This window comes from Phlebotomus papatasi, chromosome 1, assembly GCF_024763615.1.
Source record: "Phlebotomus papatasi isolate M1 chromosome 1, Ppap_2.1, whole genome shotgun sequence".
NCBI classification, from domain to species: domain Eukaryota; kingdom Metazoa; phylum Arthropoda; class Insecta; order Diptera; family Psychodidae; genus Phlebotomus; species Phlebotomus papatasi.
Genome location: NC_077222.1, coordinates 51523813 through 51535958, shown reverse-complemented (window position 1 = coordinate 51535958; position 12146 = coordinate 51523813). Strand labels below are relative to the sequence as shown.

The 12146-nt window shown below is 34.5% G+C and overlaps 2 protein-coding genes across 23 annotated transcripts in view; one reads left to right on the top strand and one right to left on the bottom strand.

Moving 5' to 3' along the window:
* The window catches only part of LOC129805928 (protein lin-52 homolog), a 149626-nt gene that overhangs the window by 59982 nt on the left and 77498 nt on the right, over positions 1-12146 (top strand). The gene's annotated exons all lie outside the window — the stretch shown is intronic.
* Positions 1-12146, bottom strand: part of LOC129805730 (peripheral plasma membrane protein CASK) — a 518962-nt gene that overhangs the window by 464791 nt on the left and 42025 nt on the right. For all 20 annotated transcript variants that reach the window (XM_055854005.1, XM_055853901.1, XM_055853971.1 and 17 more), the window contains exons 4-5: positions 5859-5964; positions 698-775 (exon numbers count right to left, since the gene is read on the bottom strand). In XM_055854005.1, coding sequence (XP_055709980.1) covers positions 698-775; positions 5859-5964 — 184 coding nt within the window. The remainder of the gene's footprint in view (positions 1-697; positions 776-5858; positions 5965-12146) is intronic.

Here is a 12146-nt window from a genome sequence, read left to right as displayed (position 1 = left end):
TCCCAGGTCTCCCCTTAGCGAATTATCTTTAAAGTAGCTGTGTAGCCGTAATTACGTAAATGTTTTGGTAAAAAGGACTGGAGTGGACGTTCCAACAACTCAACACCGTTACACAAATCGCGAACTAAGATTGGTAAAAAATAAGTGTCATTGTTTATTTCGACATCAAAACACACTTTTGAACGCATTTAATATAATACACGGGTAAAAATCGAAACTTTAAGGCCTCTACACATATTGGATTCTCGTCAAAATTGCATTTTTGACAGAATTTTGATATTTCCACCTGCAACAAGGCAAACAATTTCCTTCACAGCGAATTGTACGCACGATACTATTTCTATTATTTGCATTTGAAGCTCGATTATATGAGCTGGCTTATACGGTCAATACACCATGGGTTTCTGCCGTTTACCTGGTGTGACCGGTTATGGTAAGACGGCGGCAGACGCAACCATGGCTTTGATTGGGAAAATAAATATAAATAAAATAAATAAATAAAATATTTCCAGATGACAAAACTTCTCCAGATTCTGTATGAAAGAACATTCTTTTCACAAACTTTTTTTGTTAATTTGATAAGACATTTTTTTCAGAGTGGGTTATGTTGTGACGCTTTTAGTGTTCTATGTTAATATGTTTGAGGGATTATAATAGCAAAGACTGTCGTTAAATATATGTTTTTTTTTTTTCATACCATGCCACAGCTTCACTGTAGACAAATCCTGCCACTGCTCGTCGCACCACCTCAAAACATATGTCCGAGCCTTCCATGCTGAAAAAGAAAATTACACTCCAGTCACTCAATTCCAATATACCACCCATGTACATAACCGTTCTTTGTTCTCATCTGTCTCTGAATCTCCCACAGTGGATTAAATGAAAAATTTCACAACCCCTCCGCCCCAATTGATAAAACACGGGAGAAAACTAGTGATAAGCTCAGATAGGCCTATGATAATTGAGATTTTTTTTCTCACTCTAAGAATTCTTGCAACTTGCAGAATGAGCGCCAATTTTATTGCGAGTTAGATTTTCAGGATAAATGATAAAGAAATAAATACATTTACAGGCATATTAAAAAAATCATTTTTTTAACAGATATCATATTTATAGTCTAAGAATGTCAAAACGTGTTTCCACAAAGTTTGAGCTCGATCTGACGAGCTAGGAATTTTGGTTCGGACCACACAGAAGCCGCGATGATAAAAAATGCCAACTGAACTTCAAGTATCAAACATACCGTCCGGGATGTTAGCTTTCATCAACAAGTCTCCCCTAAATAGTGCACATGCAGAATTTCATTTTGTATGAGAACAAAACACCACCAGAAGAGAAAAACATATATATTTAGGGTAGAGTCAGCCCTTTTCGCCATGTAAGCACTTTTTCGCCACCTAATATAAAACAACTAATTAAAGCCATTTAAGAATTAGTAGTATTTCAACACTCATAATATGTTCTATTCTAATATCCCAATACGTTATTACGTCTCTTAATTAATTAAAATTCGTTTTAAAACAGGTGGCGAAAAGTACTGAAACAAGCATAATTGGGGAAAATGCATATTTTTCAATGAGATTCTCAAAAATTTTCGAGACGTATCCTAGATATATAGATAGATATTGCTTTAAAGTATCTTTATACAAAAATTCATTTTAGTCTGACAAAAATATCACACCTTACAAGGCCCCTAAAGCTTAATGGTGGCGAAAAGTACTGACTCTACCCTAAATGGATTGAGGTTCAAATATCCCGTGCTTATTCGCCCTTAGCCCCCATCTTTCCCAAATTTTGCTCTAATGTATACCCAAACCCAGTTTCACATTTTATGAAGAGCTCCACCACAGTAACACAAAAATTCCTCGATAAAGCTTGTTTAGCTCACGGTTATCGGGATTTTTATGTTAAGTAAGGAGAAATGGGGCAGCTCTGTGTATTTAAATTAGGCTTTTTTATTCTGTTTTTAAATGGAATTTAACCTTATCATAATGTAACTCAGCTCCACGATCGGTTTGTGTTGCCTCAATTCAAAAGTACCTCACTTCCTCTTATTGTCTTTAAATCTCTTCATTAGATTTGAAATTGAACTTTTCCTTTTGGAAAAGGTAAATATGGTTTGTTCTATAATAAAAACTTATTTGAGTCGTCCTGTACAAAATATCTTTTGATATTACCATGTCCCATTATTCAAAAACAAAATATTTTATAAAAGATTTTTTCATATTTCTTAAGACTGTTAATCATGATTATATTTCACAAACTTGACGTGATAGACAATAATGGCAGATTTAGAAAGATATGCTCAGAAGACACTAAATGATTTAAAAATTTCAGGTTGCATTAATGTAATTAATCTAAATCTTTTTGAAAATTACACAAATGTATTTAAAAAGTAAACAAGTATGATGCAAATTTGCAATTTAAAAGCTACGAGTTTTCCCCTTTTTGCAAAATCTGTGCATTTTGTCAAAGGACACAATCAAAAAGTTATTCCAGGTAACTTGGACAAATAAAACCAGATTGTGCTCCAAGTCTTGTGGAAGACTATCTGTTATTTTTGTTTGCAGAAAGTTCACCTATCCGTGCACGAATGTTACATCAAAAGTGAACTAATGAAAAGAAACTGCACTGCACACCACAAACATTTATTTTTCCCCAGAAATCTGCTAGCACTCAAATTTTCACAGGAGTAAATACGATACTTTTTTTAGGAAGGGGAGAGTTGGGAGTTAGACATTTCTGTGACAATTTTAATTAAATATATTTTAACTTAATTTGAGTTTTTCATCTTTAATTTCGAAAGAATTTCGGAACTCTATATTTAATGTACCGCACTTTGAATTATTAAAATTTTAAAGAGTTATGTATATACGTAACATAATGTGAAATAGTTGCTAGCCTGTTAGCAATTGTCCAAAAAGAAATATTAGGGCATGATATTAGATCCATGATGTTGCACTATTTATGTAATATTTTTCGAACGTGTATGGCCAGCTATTTATTATTTTGATGATGGTATTAAGCTACTGTGCAATCTCTTCTTGTATAGCTCGAACTCTACTGAGGGAGAAGTATATAGAATTTCTCGATTTTCTTTTCTATCTTTTCTATCTCGAAAATTTTCCTTTCTATCCTCCGAGAATTACTTTTTCCAACACAATCTTCGCGAATAAGGCGATCTTTTCAATCATTTGCACCGGGCGGGACTCAAACTCACAACTGTGACAGTCGAGCCGGGGGTCGCACCGCCCGAGAGCCGAACGCTCTTACCAATTGCAGCACGGATCACCTAGATCATGAATATCAAATGCGCTAAAAAACGATTTTCGTCCGTCCGTCTGTTTGATAACCACTTCCGGAGTGAAAACGGAGAGATATCGACAAGGAATTCTCTGCAAAGCTTAAATGTCAATGAGCGGCTTGAAGTAGAAGACGTCAGATCCACTCCCCATCCCCATTTCCACCATTTTGAAACACCCCCAAATTTTGTTTTCTCAATAACACATCCCCTATGGCATCGATTGGGCTCAAATTTTAGTATGTTATAAACTGGGCCTAAGAGCTTTCGATTAAAAAAAAAGTTAATTTCCCTGATCCCCCTGACCAGAGCTATAAGGAGTCAAAAAATTAATTTTCAAATGGTCATATCTCCGGTTCTAATTGTCAAAATTTGAAAAAAATTGATGTTTTGGGAAGCTCTCGTGTAACACTACAACCCTTATGACACCCTAACTTCATCCGATTTAATAGAAGGTCCGATTAATCAGAAAATCAATTTTCGAAATTTCGTTTTCGAATATTTCGAAAACTAGACGATGATTTTTCTTTAAATCTTAGGATGTTGTAGCTGAGGTCAAGACTTTTCCAACCGTGGGTGGATCGCAATCCGTCCACGATGTTTCCTGACCTGAGCTATAATCAAAAACGTGTCAACCGGACTGTATTTTCGCCATTTTCGGTACTTAAGCGATTTCGATGATATTTCAGTATAAATATTTTATCTGATATCGAGACTTTTCTAACGATAGATCACATCCGTCCGCACTCCCCCTAAAAGTGTACTTCAACCATTACTTTATCCAAGTTGAACGAACTCTATCTGTAACGTTTATAACCGATTTCAATAAACTTTTTTTCTTTTGATATTCCTTCTGTACTCAAATTAGACTATGACCAGTTGAAGTTAAATTTTCCTAATAACGTTTTTTTAATGTGAAAAAATTTATAAGCTTTTAGAGAACATATTTCTGAACCAATTCCCACAAGTTCTCTCATTAAATTTAGCGGTAAAATCAAATTTTGTATAAAGTTAAATTTAAATACTTCTTTCCTATTTTGAGCAATCGATAAAATAAATATCTCAAAAAATTGTCATGCAACTTAGCACAATGTCCTTGAATCATTCTTAATGAAGATTTTTCGGATTTTCAGGTTGAAAAGACTCCAGAGAGCGAATTTATCAACCGATTTTGTCAAATTTGGGTTTGTTTGAAAGGCCTTGAAATCACTAATAACTCTGAATAATTTTCAAATCAGTAATAAACCGGCGAAAACTCTATAACTTTCTTGATTCCATAATTCAGTAATAACGCTTCTACTTATAACCTATTTTCGTTCATCATTATTCAGTTACAAATTCGAGCATTCCGCAAAGCTGAAGGGCTATGCTACCCCTTTTTAACCATTTACTACCGTGAATATCTCATTTTTCACATATATGTATACAATACAACTAACGTGGGTGAAAATGTGATTGTTAGCATGTGTTGTCCGGAAGACATGATAAGAGAAGATATACCCATCCCAATCTTGTCACTCCAATAAAAATCTTCAGACATGAATCCATCTAATACAACTTTAGCAAAAATTTGAGAAAAAAAAGAAAAAAAAAGCACCATTACCCTTCAGTTGAGTAATCAATTTGATATCATCTTTTGTAAACTGTTTGATGCTTCAAATGTCACTGTGACGGAAAATTTTCACATTTCCCTTCATTGTACTTCATCATAACTTTTTTTTTTTGTATATTTCGAACATTTTTTCCCATCAACCCCCTTGTCAACCCACAAATTTTCACTAGTCAATTAAATCAACTCCCAATAAACCTTCTGGTGCCTATCAAATTTTCTATGTTCATGCCTACCACATCATTTCCCACACCCTTTCACCGATCCCTTTTTCCCCATAAGGGTTTTATCGTATCACACGCATCGGTAACTTTTGGAGCCAATGACATCAACATCAACAGGAAAGGCAGACAGCAAATGGCATCAAGTTTTGGCCCTGCCTGAAAATCTTTGAAATTTCCACCCTTATATATATATTAACATTAGATATACATTTTCAAATTGAACTTTTATTCCGCAATTTGACTTTAAAAAAACCTGTCTATGTATACATTATATGTATTACTATGACTCCTGGAAGTGGGATGAAATTTAATATAATTTAAGCCTGTATCTAACTTTTTTTTTGATATATATCACTAACCATGGTATAATTCTTAAGATATGTAACCTCAGAAGTAGAAACTGAAGTTTTGATTTTATACAATCCCTTACCACAGAATTTCTCCCTGAACATATATAGCTTTCGACTTAAGTGGGAAATGTATTGGAACAGAAATTTTCCAAACTTCCCTATTCCCCTCACGAACATATATTCTATAAAGAGCTTTATGCCTATTTTGTCCCCCAGAAAAAAAAATCCTCAACAATTTCAAGTTAAATTCATATTTCTAATATATATTGACAAGGAAAGAATTTATCAATATTTTGTGGAAGAAGGAATCCACTAACAATAGAGATATAAAAAAAAATCTATACAGATTATTAAAAGAAGTATTTGATACTCACAACTCAAACACCATATACAGCATTCCCTCCGAGCTGTATGTTTCCAGTAATTCAACAATATGTGGATGCTTTAGCATGTGGCAAATTGTAGCTTCTCGCTTGAGGTCTGTAAATAAGAGCAGATGAAGATAAAAAAAATGTAAATTTGCATGAATACATTTCATGTTTCTAATTTCATAAATTCCATGAATATAATCAAGTTTATTTTTATTAACTTTATTCTGTATGGGAAATATTGCAATAAGCAAAGTGGAATTTCTCAAATGAATCAACAATTCACAACTGTATTAAATTCTTGTCATTTTTATGTTTTTTTTTGCAAAAATGTTTTGATAAGTTCATTTTAACTTGTAGCATCTGAAATTCTATATCCCGAAGTTTATTTATCAAAAACTACCTAAGTATTTTTCAAAGGTTATTATACTAAAACGTAAACATATTAATTAATATTAATATTAATATTAATATTAAACATATTAAGAACAGAACATTATTGTCTGTCACGAAAGTATATCGAAATGCAAAATACAACCCCCTGCGCAATGCATTGATAAGTCTTGGGAAATCTGCTCAAGTTATTCTCAGAAATAAATCGGGCAAACCTATAAGACTTATTTCTTAATGGAGTTTTCAAATCAATCTCCAACCATTTAGATGTAATAATAATAATAATAATAATAATGCTGGCACAACATTCCATGAAGGAACAAGGCCTTCCCTCAAGGGGATTTCTAGACACGCATTATTATTTTTTCTTGTACGGGATGAGGTTGTCAGTCCCATGCCCGTATGACCATTTAGATGTTCTTTATAAAATTAAAGATAATATAGACAAAAGAGTAACGATAGGTTAAAAAAAGAAAAGTTTATTTCGAATTTCATGTCAAAAATACAAAGTACTGAGTTCAAATACTCAATTAAAAACGAAAAAATAAAACTAAAAAAGCTTGAAAATCCGAAGTTGAATCGAACAAACTGTTAGCAGCCACGCTTATCACTGGCCATTTGCTATATTAAATAATTTGAGTACAGAATGCCAACAAAAGAAAGCAAGTCCATTGAAATAGGTTAATAAACATTTGAGATAGAGTCTGGTCAATTTTGGTGTAATAAGGGTCGGGTCGGGGTACAGTGGGGTGGAGTAAGGACAGATGCAACCAATGTGACCTGTCAGAAATATCTTGATTTCAGAAACAAAATAGTAAAATTTCATCGAAATTGCTTCATAAACATCGAAAATATGGTACGGTCAGGTTATCTCCATTTAGATAGGTTCAGGATAGAGCGGAGAGCAAAATGTGACCAACCGTTGGAAAGCTCTCCACCTCAACTAAACCATTCCAAAATTTCATAAAAACTGAAAATGAAAGTTTTGAGATATTCGACGTCAAGTTTAAAGAAAAATGATTGCCTAATTTTCGAAATATTTTGTCGAAAACAATTTGTCGATATCTCTTGCCGTTCTCTCGCCAGAAGTGTTTGTACTATGTAGAATTGAACGGACGACCACGAAAATTGGACCACGGAACTCGTGACATAGAAGTGTCAAAATGTGTTTATGCAAAGTTTGACCCGATCTTACGAGGTCGGATTTCACCTAGAACCACAGAATCAGTGCATTAAAATATATTTTTCAAAAGTGCCGAATTAATTTCTATATACGACACTTTTCTTACACAGATTTTACACAGATCTGAGACACATACACAAACAAAAGAAATTGATGAATTTCATAATAAATAATAATATTAATTATATTATTAAAACAGAAAATTTGAAAAATTACTGGCCATAAAATTATACATTTGAATTCAAAACGAATATTATTTGAAAACAACCAAGTTTTCAAATACGTGTATTAGGTGAGATTCTTAACAAAATCTCACCTACTATAATCCTAACAAAATTTCATGTCGTCCGATCGACCTCAAATTTGGCCAAAATGTGTTTCGCCACTTCCTGATTCCGAATATATATGTGGCTAAGTTACGTTCCCGGCCGGCCGGCCGGCCGGCCGGCCGGCCGCTCTTTGGAGCTTAATAGCTCCTAAACTAAAAAAGATATCGACTTGCGGTTTTCGGCAAAGGTTATATATCGGGTGAAAATTGCAACTTGGTGCATAGACCCCCCACCCCCCACCCCTCCTTCCGCCATTTTGAAGACCCCCCTTTTTTTGTTTTCTCAATAGCTCCGCCCCTATGGCATTCAGCGGACTCAAATTTTAGTATGTTATAGCTGGGCCTTAGAGCTTTCCATCAATACCAAACTTAAGGTCCCCCGACCCCCCTGACCCGAGCTATAAGGGTCCAAAAAAAATTTCTTAAAATGGCCATAACTCCGGTTCTAATTGTCAGAATTTAAAAAGTGAGGGCTTTTTGGAAAGCTCTCGTGAAATGCCACTTCCCCTTCTAACATCGCAAGTTCATAAAACCACCGCTAGGGGCGCTTTTTTTAAAAAGAAAATTTTTAAATCTTAAAAGTTAAATAACTCAAAAATTCCATTGTGCATCGGGCTGAAAATTTAGTATGTTGTAGCCGTTGATTATACCTATCAAACAAAAAAAACCTTAAGTCGATCCATAACCCCTGACCCGAGCTATAAGGGGTCAAAGTTCGAACATTGACCGGCCTCTATCTCCGGTTCTAATTAACATATCGACCTAAATTTTACCTTTTTGGTTTCGTCTCGATGAGCACTTTCAGATGGAAGTTCAAAAAGTCACCACAGGTGGCGCTGTGATAGCGTCAAAATTCATCGAAATTCAAAGTCACTTTTCTCAAAAACGGCATTGTGCAAGTTAATGAAATTTTAGTATGTTGTAGTCCAGTCTAGGACGTTTCCAAAATGGTGCGTATGCGCGCTGTGGTTTCAATAGAACCGGAGATATGAGGGGTCAAAGTTCACGAAATTCAAAAAATCATATCTCCGGTTCTATGTGACCGATTTTGATGAGTGAGGGCTTAAACGAAAGATCTCACCAAATGCTACAACTTTCTAGAATATTTGAACTTCGTGGGACCAACACCAGGGGCGCCACAGTCGAAAAACCAATTTCAATATCACATAACCTCAATTATCTCGACTGTCGCTAAACCGATTTTGATGATTACTTCGACACAATTGTAGAACACATTTGTCTCTACATTTCGTCCATACATCATTTTCCGCTCAGACTACGCTATCACTCCGATTTTGCCGTTTAAGTGTGAAAAAATTGATTTTTCCCATAATAACGCTTCGAAATCACTCAGATGCCAATTTGACTGCCTCTACTCCACCAAGACACTTAAAATAGGGTTTTAAATGGAAAGTCCCACAAAATACAACAATTCTTTGAAATAGTTGAAGCTCAACAAATGACTACTTGGGGCACTCTGGATGAAAAAACGAGTTAAGAAACAAAAAACCTCGCTTATCTTGGCTTCTGAGTAATCGATGAGTTCAAGTTCTACAGCAAAATTATAGAGAACATTCTGGTCTACATTTCATTCATATATCACTTTTCTATCAGTTCATTCAAATCCTTGATATTTTGGTTTAAATACAAAATTTGCATAATTTCACGAATTTGATTCAAGATAACTGAATGGCGTCTCCCAACTTCAGCTCCAAATCGAATTTGCATGCACTCCGAGTTATCTCACGTTAAGAATCTCACCTACATAAGCCGGTTAGGATTATCTGTCCCTTTAAAGTGATTTAAAAAAAATGATGGCGAAGAGTTCCAGATTTGCGAAATGTTCGAACCTGGATACTAATACCCCAAAAGCAATTTCCTATAATCTACCTAAGTTAATAAAGTTTTTTTAGAGGTTCAATTCACAGGGAAAAAAACTCGTGCTCACGAGTTAAAGCAGTTCACAAGTTTTTTTTCACTGTACAATTTGTTTTTAAATTTTCCGATTTAAAATAATTTTAAATCGATTTTAAAATAGCTCCCAAAATAGCCTAGAAGTAATACAAGTAAATTTATGATAAAAATCATTTACAAAATCAGTTATCGGATCATTACTGGTTCATTACCGATTAATAACCGTTTTATAATCAGTTCAGATTTGTCGGAGATTCTAATATATTAGCGACGGACCGAAACATAAACCCCCAATAAGTTCAAAGAAATATTATCTCCAGAGCTTTTTCAGCACTTGACCTTGAAAAATAGTTTTTGGGAATGATTAAGGAATATTTTCATATTATAGTCGAAATGTCGGTCTACAGCACCTATCCGTTTAAATTATTATTATTAATCGTATCGGAATACTTTATTACAATATAATCATATTATATTCCGCTAAGTCTATCTGTAGATCGCCCAGGAGCACCTTACCCGCAATGTGGACGCTTCTTCCATGTTCCCAGAGATTTTCGAGCAGAGACGGTGCGTTTTATTACGTTTTTATCAAAACGAAAATGTATTTTTCTGACATTCAGTTGCTTGCACCGGGCGGAACTTAAACTCACAACTTTGAGAGTCGAGTCAGAGATCTCATCCGCCCAAGACCCAATGGTCTTGCCTATTGCGCCGCTGAGATCCCCTCCGTTGAAGTGACCTCTTAAGGAAATCCAAAAAATGAAACAAAATCGCACAACACGTTTTCGAAGAAATTCTTAAAAAAACTGATTTTGGAAGAGAAAGGGAAGAATGGAAGGAAACTGAGGGGAATGTTAATAATCCTTAGGTTGTCATATGAGAGGGTCCTCAAAGATCCTAAATCGCCATCCCTAACCGTTTCGCCTCTAGGTCTCATGACGCCTCGATGAATAGATGGACACCGTGACGCGATTTCTCCTAAATCTCAGAAATTGGTCATATTATAGTCATATTATAGAAATTGGTCAGATATGCCCTAGACACACGACTTAACCCGAGAGACGGCCTAATGTAATTATAATCAAAATATTGATCAGATTATATTTCCATCAGTTTCTGACTAAAGCGTCTCTCAGCTAAGCCGAAAAACGTCTTAATTTGAGTGAAAAATGGGTGATGGGAATTTAGTCAAATCATTATTTTGATTATAATTACGGTAAGCCGTCTCTCGGCTTAAGTCGTAAGTGTGTCTAGTGCATTAGAGCAGTAAACAATTGAGAAGAAGTATCTCAATGCAAAATACAACATTGCATTTTGGTTTAGTTTTATTTTAAAATTCTAGAAAGTACCAAAAACGTATCTAGTTGCTCTTACGGGAAAGTGCGCCATTCTCTCTCTCTCTATTTCTAAAAGTGTTATATAGGATCGTAACTTAGGGAATAATGGTTGAACTTCAATTAGTTCACTTATTTATAGTGATTCCACCACGTCCCATATTTTATTTTACTCGTAAAAAAATCCTCAAAAGTGTAATTTCGTGGTTTATTTAATTACCAAATAAGTTAACAGAGTTTTTAAACTCTCATCTTGCATTACCATATAGTATGTTTTTGAACAAACATTCTACTCAGGTAAACAGGGTTAAAATTTTATGGGTAATTCCACAGAGAGAGGAGACTTGTGCAGAAAAAAAACAGCTTGTGCAAATTTCGCAGGAATATATATCACAAGAACCAATTTGCCACAAACATTTAAACGATAGATGTAAACGTGTCTTCTTGAAATGTTATTGCTCCAGCATTGGCGAAGACACCAAAAAAAACGACTGAGGATAGTATACACAAATGTATTTCTGGAGAAGTTTGATGATACTACCATCAACCCTAATATCTCGATTTAAGCTATATCGTTATCGGAGAAAAAATAGTTCTGAATTCTTCGACATTTTCAACATTCTCTGTCGTGTCTTCTATATTTAAGGCTACACATCTTTTATTCCTTGCTCGTGCATAAAAATTGTCCCAAATGGATGTTAAAGAAAATTGGGATGTAAGAAATGTTAAGAAGGCAAAAATCGTAACACTTGTTGATGACTTCTTGGTTAGGCTTACTCCCCATCTACTCAACTTTTTATATCTCTCATCTATCGCCAGAACAAAAACAATAAAAAGTTAAATTTCAACGAGAGTAAATGGGTCAATTTAGGGGGAGAAAAGTTCTAACACGTGACCTCACAGTTAAATACTTTGAAATTTGTTTTCATCCAATTGGATCTCAAGTTTCTTCATTAACTTACATTTCTTCTCTCTTTCTTCTATTTCTTCTAATACTGAAAAATTAAACAATAAGAGAATAATTTACAGAAATGTTCCCTCTTCCGGAGTCACAATATTTTTTCTTTTATTTCCCATAATTTTTCTACAATAAAAAGAAACCGCTAGGGACAGCACAAATCCAAATAGGGATATAAACATAA